Source organism: Falco punctatus, assembly GCF_963210335.1.
Source record: "Falco punctatus genome assembly, chromosome: 14".
Lineage (NCBI taxonomy): Eukaryota > Metazoa > Chordata > Aves > Falconiformes > Falconidae > Falco > Falco punctatus.
In genome coordinates, this window is record NC_137594.1 from 6,978,136 (window position 1) to 6,993,570 (window position 15,435).

The window sequence follows — 15,435 nt, forward strand, 5'->3', positions numbered from 1 at the left end:
TGTTGCAATGAAACATTAGTGACCATGAAAATAAGCCCAAAAGCGAACCAAACAAGATGTAGTATCCGCCCCCCCCCCCCCCCCCCCCCCCGCCCCGCTCCCCCGTAACTCTCTAACATTCCCCGATGAAAGCATTTTAATATGTAGGAAGAGCTGCTGGAGCCTGCGATGCGATTCAGTGTTTTGTGGTGTGGGATGAACAGATTTTCCTTTCCGTAGGGTTTCCTCCTGCAAAGTCATTGTAGAGGAGGGAATACTGTAAGATTGAATCTGGTTAAAATACTATATTCATGTCACACCAGATACGGTCTCCAGACTGTGCACAGTCTTTCAGCTTCCTTTATTGTGAAATCCTTTTAAAATAGCACAGTATAGAGTAGAAAACTTACTGAAGTATAACTCTCTTGCACCAACTCTGTCAGATAAATTGAAGGAAAGTGATCAGCCTTTTAAAATTAATAAATCTGCTTAGTGTCTCTGGCTGCCTTCATGCTGTCTTACTTTCTTTGACTCTTTCCTTATTAATAAACTGATAGTTAAATAAAGCCGCTAAATGAATCAATGCGCCTTGCTGGTGACAGCGGGTTGGTGCCATCCTGTTTCAGGTTTCCTGTGATGTGGGTGAATGGTTGTGGTTTTAGAGCAGGGATGGCCGCAGTGGGGGCTGTGACTGCTAAAAGCAGGCTGACCACATCGCTTTCTGGATGCTCTTCAGGTGTGAGGCTTGAGTACCCATTCCTCTCGGCCCCGTGCATTAATAACAGGATGGATTCACCGATTGGCATGAAAGCAGAGGTCATCTTGAGGGAAATGACACCAAAGGTCTACAGGAGTCATTTGCTTTAAGAGATCCTGGGCCATGTGCCAAGTATTGCATTTAAGGAAGCACTGTCCCCTTTCTCAAAAGGAAAAAAAAAAAACAAAACCCAACAAAAAACCAAAACCAAAAGAAAAGTAAAAAAAAAAAAAAAGAAAAAGAGGAAACGTTGCTTTCAGTAGCATGTGGGGCCCATCTCCACGTGCCTGTTCCACCTTTGGGTGGGATGTGGGAGAGGGATCATTCAGCTGGCACCAAACATGCAGCGGGCTTTTTCAAAGCTGCAGAGCTGATCTGGAATCAAAATGCTGAAAAAGCACCTATGGTTTGTCTTGCCTGTGTTTTTTTATTCAAACCGATCAGACTTGTGGTTTATCCTTGCTCTGATTATGCTGTACGGTTACAATAAATGGATGGAGCTGAAGCATTCCTGCAGGCGGTTTATAGGAAATATATGTCTATGCCTGTGTGTGCACGCTCGGGGAGAGAAAGTTAGCTATAAGGGACACAACAAAATACCCATATTTAAGAAATGCGGATTGACTCACTGACTTATCTCACTTATTGTACAAAGATTCACTCTGTGTTGAATTTTTTTTAAATTAGATTTTAAATATGTGTTGACAGGATGAATTTGTACAGTGTGAGTAACTGCAGGGAGAAGTGACAGCTCTGCTTTTGCTATTAAACTACTATCTGAAAAATAATGGAGTGTGTACAAAAATTGATTATTATTTTGCCAATTACATTAGTGCCACTGATAACAATCATTAAGAAAGAAATACTGAAAGTTACATGCTTTCAGGTCTTAGAAGCTGATGCTCACTGGTAAGGCAAAAATATGTGTTTTTAAGAGAATTTGTGAGTAAGAGTCTCCTGTTATTAATGTGAAGTAAAGACTAAATATGTGAGCTAGAAATGTTTCACTTTATGTTAATTTCTTCATCACTTATCCACAGTTAATAAACAGTACAAGAGACTTTCTACATTTAATTTAGTATTTGAATATAAAAGGTCCTGTTCTGTACTATAGTGGCAGACATGTTTTACAATGTTAAAACTTCCTTTTAATAATGGTTTATTTTAATATATTTACTAAATTAGGTACCCGAGAGAATCGTCTACAACGGTGATGTGAAAATCCCTGTTACCTGAGGTCAAAAAAAAAAAAAAAAAAAAGGTATGTTTTCATTTTCATTAGCCATTTGACATAGTTCAGCAGGGGTGGTAATTTCACTGCTTTGTTTTCTGCTGCTAAAACGGTGCTTTTTGGTCCAACCCCCGGGAGCCGGTGACAGTCTGTGGTGCAGTTTGCTGGGCTTTGGGATGAGGCTGGCTTTCAGGTGCCTACAAGAACCATTGGCAGTGATGGGGCTTTGTACTTTTGCAACTCTCCCGTGTCCCACAACTCATATATAATCCTATGCAAATGTTTTCTTTCTTTTTCTTCAAATGTTAGCGCTCAGACATCAGCTATGGGGATTAAGGATGGGTCTTCTGAAGATCTCCCTCAGATCTTGATGAAAATCATGAGTCTGTGTTAGATGACTTCTGCACTTATAAATTACAATAGAGTTTAAGTCACAGCACTGCTTTCCTCTGGAAATTTGTGTTCATTCAGTAGGTCAACATTGATTAAAAAATATGCCGCTAATGAAAATGTGGGAATTAAAACTTTCAGTCCCTCCCACTGCTCGACTCAAACAGGCACTTCATTTTTTCCGTGGAATCTGATTTTTATTGGCCTTGACTATAAAAAATACTAAGTGGCTTAAGTGAGCACCAAGGTTGCGATGACAGATTCCTGTATCAATTTTTTTATGAAACCTCTTTGGGTTAAGAACACAGGCTGCTGTACAGTACCACACTTTGATCAACAGTTACATGCTATTAGAAAACAGCTGAATTTTATTAGCTCATGGAATTAAGCTTGTTTCATTATTTTTTATTATTTAAAATTGGAGTGAGGGTGGGGAAGATGTAGTTGATGCTCTAGACTCTGCGTTAAATAGCACTGAGAGGAGTTTTTGTTGGCGTATAGGCTGTGGGAATAGGTCTCCCAAGGAGCCCCAGCAGAGGTTCATTTTGAGCCTGATGCTCCTCTCACTTCCCTGAGGAGCACCCTGGGTAGGGCTTTGCCTGCAATGCATTTTTTTTTTCTTTTTCTGTGTTTCACCACTGTAAATGGGAGGGACACCAGACCACTTGGTTGGTTGGTTGTGGGTTGGTTTTTTTGTGAGAGCTTAAAGTGCAATATGTTTTTTGCAAGAACAGAGCCAAGGCATGATTCAGCTGAAGTAAATACATTACGTACATATTTCCATCGCAAAGGTGCAGCACGTGTTCCATCACCTTGTTCCTAGTGTTTCAATAATCCCATAGGAAAGCTTTCGTGGTTTCTGTAATTTATATATGTGACTATTAGATTTATATAAGTGATATACATTCTTGTTATCCATATAACAGAAAAGCAAAAGCTTTCTCCCTGGTGGACACCTGTGATCTCAGGACTTGCTTAGCCCACCGCTCTCTGGGACGATTCCTTGTGCCATCCTTCCAATATTTTGTGGTTGCACTTTCACATATTAGGGAAGAAAAACCAGCAGCAAAATCTGTTACTCTTAAGCAAATAGCTCTTGGGTCTCGGAAGAGTTAACAAACTTTTATGGCAAGGTTCAGACAGTTCTGACCCCTATGGTAATATTTCATCTAAGGTTACTGTTGGGAGAGAAATCAAATTTCAGCTGTGAACATGATTGACAGGTGAAAGCAAGAGAGAGAAAGACATCTGGTCAGATGGGGAATTTGGGAAGGAGAAGGACAATTCAGGGAAGTGTCTCTGTGATATTAGGAATAATAAGCTGAGATATGAAAACTCCAATCCTCCACGCTGTCTGGAGGTGCACTTACTTGATATTCATGGAGGTAGTTTGGTTGGGGGAATTTAAGACTGTACGTTTATAGTAGTGGACAGTAGTCTCTGCGGTCTAACTTACTAACTTGACTCCTTTGAAGGAATTATGTTATTTCTGGCATACTTTTAGCATTTCAAGTCAATTCATTTTATGAGTGTGACTGGAATATTTGGTGGTTGCTGGTTAAGAGGTTCTCACCATTGTGTCCCTCCGGGGTCAGACAGCAGCGGGGTTTGGGGGGTCAGCAGGTAGTGTCTCTCCAAGCCCTGGAGCCTGGGGGGGGGATTGCTGAGGCTGTTCAGAGTAAGCGCTGCAGGACTAGATTTCTGTTTATGATATGAGCTCTTACACCAGTAACAATATTGGTTGCTGTCCCATAAAATACCACCAAGGGTACATCGTGGTGTTTTACAAGGCAGCTGTTATTTACCGAGGGCCATGTCTCGGGCTATTCCACCTCCTAGCAGCTCCAGTGAGTGTCCCTCACAATAGGTGCATAGCCCCAGGCACACGTCACCCTGCTGCGATGTATTTTGTTTGGTGGAGAAGAGCTCTTCCATCCTCCAGCATCCCGGAACCAACAGAAACAAAATATCCCTCTAATTATTTCCTGACCAGCATGATGATGTTGGAAAGTAGAATTTGCTTCTGACATACGAAAATGTAGCCAGGCTTTCTCTTAAAAATGAAGTGTGAGAAAAAGATCTGGTGGGTTTTAGCCCTGCGTGTAACAATGTTTCAGTCGCCAAAGAGGCCGTGAAGGACTCTGGCAGAGCCCCAAGGGCAGCATGTGGCAAGGGTGGACCCTGGGGTCTAAGTGCAGCCGACCTGCATCTCAGGTGAGGGGAAAGGTCCCGGGTGGGCTCCTGGCCCCGCTGCAGGCTTTGGTAGAATCCCGGTTGAATTCCTGGGGCCCACACTGCCACCACAATGGGAATGCCTGCAGGGGAGGTCATAGTAATAAAAAGCGAGATCCGAACACATACCGCGGTAGTTGTGCTGTGAATTCCCTGGATGGATGTTCCTACTCGGGAATATAGTTTACTACCTTATTTCCCCATATGGATGAGCCCTAAAACTAAGGGGAGAATAAGGAGCAGTAAAGAACAGAAATCTATTTTCTGTTCCTTTTCCAGTTTACCTCTAAGACCTTTCACACAGGGGAAATCATGGCACTCTTAAACTATACATTTACTTACTTTTCACTGCTATTCCTGCATTCACACATGCATTTTTAAAAGAGATTTGTGTTTTGTGCAAGACCTTTTGCATCCTCGTACTGTTGGTGTGTATTTTTGATGTGCAATCAAGTCAGACTGTTGGTCGTGACATCATTTTTCTTTTCATGGCAATGGCCTGCCATGTCGAGCTGCCTGACTTCACTGTAAACTAGACCTTATCACTTGAGTTTTATTCCTAGACCGTACATCTGATAGAATGGAGAATTAAAGCTAAGAACAACCAAATTTCTTTGCATGTGAGTGACTTACTTTTAACTTTCCCTTGTTGCATGAGCACTCCCTGCAAAATGTCTTTATTTTGCAAAGCTGATATCAAGATAACTTCCGTGAAATATTATTGGCAGGTTTCCCACTGCAGTCAATGGGAGCCTTGTATGTATTTTTCAAGCAGATGTGCTATATTAAGTCTAAATGAGAATCTTTTATTTCAAATGGGATACAATATGTTATTCTTGATTAAAAAAATTGATAGTAACCTCTCTCCCTTCCTTTACTCTCACCAAACATATTTCGTACAATTGACAGGTCATTTTACATAGGTAAAAAAATGTTCTCAAGTATTTAAAAAAAGCACAGCTTCACTATGTCTCAAACTCCTTTCTAGCTCATTCCTATAAATCTGAAGTATGAAAACATCTTGGGTCTTTACGAGCAATGAGAAAGTATATGCCATACGTGACAGCTTTAACTCCCCCCAAAATTCCCAGCAAAGTCAATTTAATGGTTTTCCATGTGTTTAGAATAAGCTTTAAAATATTTTCCAGTGATATGGCTTTTTGCTGTTGTTTAGTTCTAATAGAGGATTACAAGTTAAGTGCTAAAAAAAAAAAAAAAAAGAAATATTTTTAACATCTCTTCTGGGTTTTCTAATTTGTGCCACTTACCAAATGATTCACACTGTACCAAAATACAGGAGATTGATGAGACAGGAAAAGTACTGATTTAACATCCCACATATAAAATTACTTCTCAGGCTTCCACATATAGTCCCGATGTTTAGAGAGTGAAGAAACCGGGAGTTGGGAGTTACAGTCTGACTCACTTGTGAGACTTTGACCCAGTTATTTGATTCTAGATTCAGCAAAATACTGAAGCACTTTAAACTTGTTATCTGAGGTTTCTTCTAAAGGTCTGTTACCGTTGATCTCTTTATATCTCAGTTTACACAGTTATAAACCTAGGTAATTAATTCTTACCTTCTAGGCTTTTGTGGGAGTTTAAAAAAAGCTGTAATGTTCCTTGAAGCCCTTTAATGAAAGGTGGTGTATTGAAGTACTTGTCATTTACCTTGTTTCGTACCCTAGGATGAGAAATCATTGGTATTGCCCAAGTTCCATGCACCATTTCTGCCGGGATAAGAATTTAGTCTCCCAAGTGCGCCAGGCCACCAGTACAAAGATCAGGTGCTTTAGGAGCTGGTAATTTTCTGAATTACACATAGTTTAGCTTTACCCTGATTTTGAACGAGTCAAAAAGTAAGCAAAATCACAGCTCGTTTATGTGCCCCCTCTCTCTCTTAATGTATCCTTAATACCTATATGAACACACACATATCTGGAATAACTCTTGTGCACCTGCAAGACATGTAGAGGTCACACTGTCCTCGTAATTCCTCCCCTTCCTGCCATTACCTTTATTTCCCAAGGTTCGAGCCATTATCATTCAGCAGTTGTGCAGCTTTTCTTTTCTTCCATCCCCAAATTATTATTGTTTCCCCTCCTACCTTCTGCCCCTCCCGATCTGTAATGGAGTCCTCAGCTGTAAATTTGCTAACCGTAAAGATATTTGCTTGAAATGTTTTGAAAATGCTGTGGGAAAGGGGGGAAAAAAAAAAAAAAAAGGCAAGTCTATTGAACAGCACGCTGTGCCATGCTCCAGCATTGCACTTCTACGGAAAAGATAATAAAGATATTAGCACTCATATAATTTCAGATAGGAAATGAAACCAGACATGAAAGAAACACTAGCTCCAGCTGTTGAGTGGGAATCAAACTAGCTATGGGAATTACAGGTATTGTCACCGGAGACAGCCTGACTTCTGAGAAATGACCTCAGGTGTAGGAGCTTGCTGTGGCCCCTTGCAGATATTAACACCTAATTAACAATCTGAGAGAGCATCCTACATCTTAATCACCAGTGAGGTGAGAATGACAATCACAAGGAGGAGAAGGAGAAGGGAAATGGTAATTTTTCCTCTGCATGCATCATCTAATAACCATGGTTATTCAGATGCAGCTAAATGCGATTTCCTTTTAGTCATTTCTGTCTATTGGAAGGCACAGTAAGTTCATTTGCTAGCAGGTAGGCAGCGGAGGTGAGAATTGAATTGATCTGAGATACTCTGAAAAATTGACCCCGAGGTCATTCCTAGTTTAAATTGGGAAGTAAAGCTGAGCTTATGTCTTCCCTTTCTTCTCTCCCCCTCTTTTTGTGTTTCCAGGCGTGTTAGTCTGCACTGTGTAATTATTTAAACATACTCTGATGGTGGGGAACCTTGCTCCCTCAAAGTTAATCAAAATAAAGAGGGCTTTTGTTAGCAGTGATAGGTAATTAAGTAGCTGGCTTCGTGTTGCGCAGAGGCATTGTGCTGGGTTATTGACGTCCCCGAGCCGGGCTCCCCAGCCCTTCTGCCTGCAGCCCAGCCCGCCAAAATTGCCAAGATTAAGGCCCAGGCTAAATTAAGGAAAGAGGGTGTGAAGGCGTGTAAGTGATTAATGAGGCCAGGCTGTAAAGGCGAGGGGTGCACCACAGCCCATCCACAGTCTCCCAAAGGAAGGGCTGCCTCCCTGGGGAGAGGTGCACCTCTTGAAGGGGGGGGTGGGGGGAGGGAAATTGTGGGGCATTTCTCTACCGTGCCTGCGATTTTCTGGCTGTGGCTTTAGCCAGGAACAGCTGTAAGTGTGGATGGGAGCAACCCACTTACCTAGTTTCAGCTCCAGCATAGACACCGAGGGCTAAATTCTGCTGCTGGTTACCTGGTGTAAATGCTGGGGAGCGTGGGGTGGTGATGGAGTGGCTTAGAGCTGTGTCAGAGGGCTGGCGCTAGTAGAAAGCAAGTGAAAAGGTAAGACAAAAGCTGGGTTTGCTCGGTCCCATCCAAGGCAGGAGCAGCTTCCCTGGGCTCTGTGGCGATGTTCTAGCTTGCCCCTGTATCACTTGGGCAGGAACCGATGGGGTTTTAATGTAATGCCTTTTAATGGATGCTTTTATGTGCGCTTCCAAACAGCTACCACTTTCACACAGCTTTACAACACAAGTTAAAATGAGAGGCAGGCAGGGAGCGAGGCATACATACGTACGTACATCTTGTAGACCTCATTTTGCATTGGCTTTACCCGCAGCACTCCCTCGCTGTGCTCAGTAACAATCTCTTTCCATATCGCTTGGACCCAAATTATGTTCTAATAAGGAGAGAATGGCAAAGCGAAGATAGCATTATATTAACCACTCAGCTTCCATGCAAATGCCTATCGTTTTCTTTCCCATGACAAGAGATAATCTGTGTTTTCTGTTATGCTCACTTCAACTCCTTTAGCTTTGTTTTCATGTGTTGGCCTTGCGCTAAAAAATATAACTTGACATCTTGTGTCTTCTCAGCTAAAAAGGTATCAATTCCTGGACTTAATGTCAGCTGTACCCAGATCAAAGGCAAGAAACATAAAAGTTGACATATATTATTTATTTCATGGTTTACATCAATGATGTTTCTCTCTACACTTTTTTGTTATTATTGCTGATGTTTTGCCCATAATGTTGCGCTCACTTCTCAAAAGTGTTTGTCCCCTACAGACAAATATTCATATTAATGTAATCCATCAGCAGCTAACAAATGCCAGCTGACTTCGGCATTTCCCGCACGCCCAAAAATCCTATTGTTTTTGCAGGTCTCTTTGGGTGTGAGAAGAATGCAGGATCAGGCCCTTGGGGGGGGGAATGTCAGAGCTGGAGACTTTCTCCCCCAGCCCCAGATATGCACGGGGTTGGCTGGGGCAGCAGCCTGGGGTGCTGGTGCAGGGAGTGGGAGATGCTGCATTCTCTCCCTGCATTGTGAGCTGCTGCAGAGGCGAGATGAATGCCAGTCTTTGAGGGGAGCAAAAGCTCAAAAAAGACTTTTTTTTTTTTTTTTTTTTTTAAATTGTTTGGGGTTTTTTCCTTACCTTTCCCTATCTTCCTTGCCTGCCTTTGGAGTTCTGAGTGAGTAATACAGTCTGCCTTACAGTTGTGGCCACAAATTCATCTGATGTCAGTCAGAAATGCTGCTCCAACCTGTGCATCCCTCTGACCACACAGTTTAGTGCAAAACTTGCCTTTTTTTCCCCTCTTTGTCAACAGCTGTGGAAGGTTTTACTTCCTGAGTTACAGAATCAGCTGAAATGTTGAGTCTGACTTTGCCCCCTACCCTCCCACGAGCTATTTTTTTCTGCAATGAAAATAATAATGCTTGAGAAAGATCCTTGGGATTTTTTGTTTTGTTTTGTTTTCTTTTGTTTAGTTTGGGTTTATTTTAAAGCTTGCTGACAATTGTCAAATGTTCATTCTAGCAAAGAAGTCCTCGGAGGGTATAGCCCCGCTGCACAGCCGACAGGAGTAATTTGCAGTGCTCCTTAGAGCTCAGCTATTCAGCCAATGTGTGTCGCTTTACTATTTCTTTAAAATTTAATTGGGATCAGGCAATCAAGTGTCTCCGAATTTTTTGCCTCTTCAGGCTGCAATAAAGCCACGTATAATTTATAATCAAAGTTTGGTATCGTTAAACTAAACTGTAAAACCGACTTCAGGGTTTCAGTTGTAAAAGAAATATACGATAAATATTGCAATGGGGCTTGAGTAGCACAGCTAACAACAGCAGGGTGAATGCATATATACACACAGATATAGATTTTTTTTTTTTTGGAGTGTTTGTGTATATGTTTAATTCCGGAGGTAAGAAAGACCTAAATAATAGATAACTGGCATGTATTCTTTGTTGGTAGAATTGAAGCTAAGATGGATTTACAGCTCAAGTAGTTACTTTAAATGCAAAATGAAGTGTTAATTTATTTAAGTCATTTATGCATCAACATTATTTTTATGTCTTTATTTATATTTTCCCTGTAATATGGAGCAATGTAGTATTCATCCTGGGTTTTTCTGTCTGTTGACTGTAGTGCTCCTTTGCTTAGATTTTTTTTCTAACAAGGCAGCTCATTTAGAAAGAAATGTTTATGTGAAGTGCTTGTCAGTTGGCATTTTTACTGGTGTGCTAACCCAAAGGTAAAATATAAAGGCACGTCTTTTCCTTGCTGGCTTGTTGCTACTAGAAGGGTTCCTCCCTTGTTAGCTTGATAAATAATTTTACTAGCGGGAATCTACTGAATTTTTATGCTTGCTGTCTATTTTCTGCTTGCTGCAAATAAATTCCAGCACTCAGAGGGCACTAAAACTCCAAACACATGGTATTTTCCCATTTTGTTGCTGGTTGCCTAAAATATTCATTTCATCTTGTGTTTTTAATTAAATCTTTAAAAAAAAAAAAAAGAAAAGGAAAAACACCCTCAAGTTTTGCTGTTATTTCCAAATGAAGGTTTTAGTCCAGATTCTATTTAATGTAATGTTTAAGTAATGTGTTATTACAGGTAAACTGGGTAGTGCTAGATCAGTCGTCACTCCAGCTACCTCATGGTTTTTAGATTAAGCGCAAGGATTATTTATTGACATATCATCCATTCTTCAAGCATGTCTTACAATTTATTATATACTTTTAGTTTTCCCAGTTTGCAATCAAGAAAGCTAATATAATTTGTGAAATAAATGCTCTAGTTCAGCGAGAGAACCCACCAAAAAAGTTTAGATTATGGGTTGCCACGGCACACATGGCAGAAAAAAGTTTGCAAGAAATTAAACTGAGGAAGCTAAAGTGGAAGAGGCATTGGTTCACTTTTTTCCCCACTTATTTTTACCTTTCTTGTTTTTTTAAGTTTGGTGGGGGTTTTTTGGCATTTGCTGAACCCTTATGCATTTTAAAATTGAATTTAATACAAGTGAGTGAGAACTAATCCCAAAAAGCGTCTGCTTCTCCTCCCAGCAAACTCTGTGTGTCCAAGGGTGCATTGTGTCACACATCTGGAGGCTCACTCCTCCTTGGCAGCACATCCCAGCTCAGTGTCCCACATCCTTGGTTTTGGGGGGCTTTGCAGGCTTGAGTGGGTTTAGGAACTGGCTTTTGCAAGGCTTTTCCTTCAGTAGTGCTAGTGTTCAGAGCTGCCCCAGGTCAATCCCTCCTGCGATGCTGGTGGCAGGGGGACAGGTTTTTTTGCTCCCAACAGGATCCTTCCCTGCAGCTTCTGTGAGGCAGTCCCCCGTCTTCCCAAACAGTCACAGGGATGCAGCCAGCATCTCTTCCTTACATGTCTACACAGTTCAGGGGGTGAGCAGTGAAAGGACCTGGGTGCGGGCTAGTTACTCTGCTGCCCAGCCCCATGCCCACCCCGTCCCCACCAAGAAAGCCCTGGCTGGGTGCGGGGGAGCCAAGCAGCGTGCCCTGCTCAGACTTCCCCTCAAACAGCAGAAAGCCATGTAGTCTTGAAGATGCCAGGCAAATCCACCCGAAATTTTGGAATTATTTACATATTTTTAGCACGATTCATCTCAAAGCAATCCTCACACTTTGGCCCAAATTCTTACATTCTTACACCAACCACACTCCCATTCGTTTACTTATTTCCATAAGGATTAGGTGGCGGATCTGCGTGGTACAAGCCCATGGCACAGCCCAGCTGCCCTGCAGACACCAGCCGTTTCATTTATGTGAGCACATCCCACATCAAGTAATTGGGTGGTGGGAAGAACGGATGGGCCAGCACTGAATAGATAAGGGAAAAGCTGGGGCAGTGGGGAAAATTACCCTTGGGGGCTCAGCCATGTAAAGTCATAAATGAAATAGGGTTATAAGAAATCTCAGGAGGCGATGTAATCCATCCCTGTGCCAGGAGGCAGGGTCAGACAGACTTACATTACCCCTGACAGATATTTGCATAGCCTGTTGTTAAAGCCCCCCACGGAGAGCATGACAGCCCCCTGGAGCATCCCCAGCAGACCTTCACCACCGCCCCTTCTCAAAAGCGTTTCTCCTTGCCTAGCCCGCGGCACAGGTCCCTGATGTCCCGGTCACCGCAGGCACCAAGGATGGTCCATTCCTTCCCCTTCGCACTGACCCTTGGCGTGTTTGAAGCTGCTGTTAGGGCTTGCTGCAGCTTTCTTTTCTCTAGACTAAACAGCTCCACGTTCTTTAGTCTTTCTTCATAGGTTCTGGTCATGACTTTGTTATTTAATATCTTGTCTGAAGAGTCCCACACAGTCAGCTTGCTGGAATTCAATTTACCTGTGTTGAAAAGGACTGTGAGGATGCTGCTCGGAGGCTTTACAATGTCTGAAAGTGGAATAATTTAATTCTTAGTCTGATAATTTTTCTTCTGTGGGATGGAGGGTAGGGAGCATTTCTTCACTTGGCAGTGTTGACTACAGCCTCCTCACAAATTTACCCTGGTTGCAGGAACAACTGTGGTGCAACCTGCAGCCAGAGTTATTGACAGGCTTTAGGAAACATGTTTTAACACAGTATAATTTTATATAAAAGTAATAACCAGAGATAGGATGCAACTTCTGTGGCTGCAGGTAACACCTTAAGGTGTACTTTCAAGGTGCTACATGCAGATTTTGCCACACAAGTTTCATTAATTTCAGTAGCAGCCGGGCAGTTCCAGCCACCTGCATGCTGCCTTTCCCTCTGCTGCTGCTCTATCCAGTTGGCTCCAGTGCTTCAAAAGCTTCCAGCTTCAGTGTAGGTTTGGTAGATCCAGCTTTCCTTTGTGACAGAAGGAATGTTTCCCCAAAATGCCACAGATGAAGGTAGACCAAGGAGGACTTTTCAGCCATCTGCACAGACCTGGGCTTTGGTGTTGGCTCTGAGGTGCTTTTTTAGAAGTTGGAAAAGACATTAGTGCCCTTTCAATGGAGACTTGCATTGCTCCCTGGAAAAAATGAGGGGGAACAGAACCTGCTAATTCTACTTTACTCATTATCTTCCAGTGTCTTGCCTGAGAGACTGGTGGGGAAATGTCCTGGAGCAAAACAAAAGTTTTTACTTGCAAGAAAATATTCTCCAGGGACTTCTCTCCTTGGACGTGCAGAGTACCAGGGAGCATCTCCTAGAGGTGGTCTTGAGTTTTGCAGGATTTTGGTTTCCTGCTTGAAGTCTTAACCAAAGCCTGTCTTGAAAGGTGCTAGCGGGGACACAGTGGCACACACAGCCACCTCACTCTATAGACCAGGTACCAATTCTGGAGGTGAGATGTGACAGATTTTACTAATAATGGATGAAGTTTATCCCTGAAGGAGAATGATGGTTGGGGTATTCACGCTCATAATACACCTCTGCAAGGGGAAGGTAGAAATGTCCCTTTGTGGTACAGATGTCTGTGATGCTATCTTTCTTGCTTCATCGGAGATGCCACCTCTGCTTTGCACTGTATAGCATCCCCTTCCTTACAGAACCTTTTTGGACTTCTATATCCCCTCAGTGATCCATCCCTCTCAATCAAATTAAAGAGTTGTCTCATCCAAAAGTATAACATTTCTGTGCGCGATGAAAGTGTATGCAGAATTGGGAAAAGCAGCTGACAAGTCAAGCAGACATTTTAGCCCACGTTTTTTCTAGCTCTAAGGGGAGATCTCGTTGAGTAATTGTTGTGGCACTCGGTTCTGTAGGAAGTAAAATGAGAGTGACCTTGCTGAGCCATTGGCTCAAATCAGAGATGTAGCAGCAGAAGTGAAAATATATGCTTCCTTCACCAAAGAACAGAGTTAGGGACCAGTTCTTACCACGGGGAAGAAGAGAGAGGAAAATGTATTGTCTTCCATTCAGTAGTTCATTTTTCTTTGCAAAGTGATTAATGCATTACTATAGCGAATTTATTGTATAGCCTGATTACCATTGCATAATAAATCTAAACAACTGTGACTGTCACGGTGATAAGGCTGGCATGATTTTGTCTCTCTTTAAAAAGGTTTATAAGTTAAGCTTAACTTTTCGCTTTCTCCATTTCTGGGATAAAATTTATTTTGGCCATTACAGCTCTATCTGTTTGAAACTGCACCAAAAGGAAATAAGTTGTTCAAAAGGATGGTATATTATTGGGAGAGTTTTACCTTCACCCAATTTGCAAAAGAAACTGAACATCAGCATTAAAATGGAAATGGAGTTCAGGAGAAAATAATAACTCAGTTGTTTAAAAAAAAGTTGTAACATTTAAAAGGGACTTTTCAAATATCAAGGATGGACAACCCAATTAAATTAGCTGCATTATATTCACAGCCATTAACACCTCGGGCTCAGCTTTTCTCAGGCTATCAGAGTTTTCTGAGGGCTTGTCTATGCCTGGATGAGAGACTTCCAGGGAGCTGCAGGAAGAAGTGCTTGTGACTAATTAGAGACATTTTTTTTCTGAATCGTGGGGAAATTGGTACTCCGGCGTTAGTGCCGTTGCTGTGCTGAACCAGTGCCTGAGCAAGCGCTGGGTTTGGGATGGATCTTGGCCGTGTGGACACAACCCGATGCCCAGGCTCCATTCGTCTTGGTCACTTTGGGCCAGAGAGAGAGATCGGTTGTTTCTTTCTTTTTCCTTCCCTCTCTCCATGAATGTGCTCGAAAGGGCATTGCACCTTCGTTCATGTATGTTCTGCCAGAATGATGCAGCAAAGGTTATTCTTGTGAAAACACCCAACTGTTGGAGGGTGTGATGTGAGAAGAGATCTCGTGCCCAAGCACGTGCATGTCTGGTTCGGCCATCAGTGAGAAGGTCTCAGCGCAGGGCCATAGCAGGCTGTGCTGGTGCCAGGGGAGTTCCCATGTCTTGGGTTCTCTTCTCCCAGCTGTGCTGATCTCTTTCCCTCTCTCAAGGCTCTTGCCCATCACCGTGGCTCAGAGCAGCACCAGCGGCTGTGGCGGCAGCAGAGAGCCCTCAGGTATCTTTGTACCTCTTGGTCCATCGTTGCTTTGTCTTCCTCCAGGTCTTTTGCACAGAATTTGGGACGGAGGCAGAGAGCATGGCCAATTTAGTTGGTAGAAAACTTGTCTGACTCCCAAGCTGAGGAACAACTGTAAGTTGTAAGTTGAAAATTGCTTCCAAAACTGTGCAGGTGAAGTTTCTTGCATAGTTGTATGTATTTTGTTGTGTAAAGAAAGACTGGAAACAGAACATGACTCAGTCCAGACTTCAACTAAAGCCTGTTGCAGCCAAACTCTGGGAACAACACATTTGAATTAGGAGCTCCAGAGAAATTTATCGTTTTGTAGTGAGGACATGTGAAGGTGATCAAGGTGACGGTCTCTTCTCTACCCTCTGAAAACACTGTATTATCTCTTTGTGAAGGAGATATCTTCATTTCCCGACTCTGAAGACCTCCCACCTCACAGACTTCTTGT

General features: G+C 42.5%; 1 protein-coding gene across 6 annotated transcripts in view; it reads left to right on the top strand.

Moving 5' to 3' along the window:
- Nucleotides 1–15,435, top strand: part of MAF (MAF bZIP transcription factor) — a 191,704-nt gene that overhangs the window by 10,355 nt on the left and 165,914 nt on the right. For 3 of the 6 annotated variants that reach the window (XM_080410758.1, XM_080410755.1, XM_080410756.1), the window contains exon 2: nucleotides 1,922–1,997. In XM_080410758.1, coding sequence (XP_080266884.1) covers nucleotides 1,922–1,955 — 34 coding nt within the window. In that variant the 3' untranslated portion in view covers nucleotides 1,956–1,997. Of the gene's footprint in view, nucleotides 1–1,921; nucleotides 15,118–15,435 lie in introns of all 6 variants that reach the window. The other 3 variants (XR_013931871.1, XR_013931872.1, XM_080410757.1) reach the window with 2 other exon arrangements.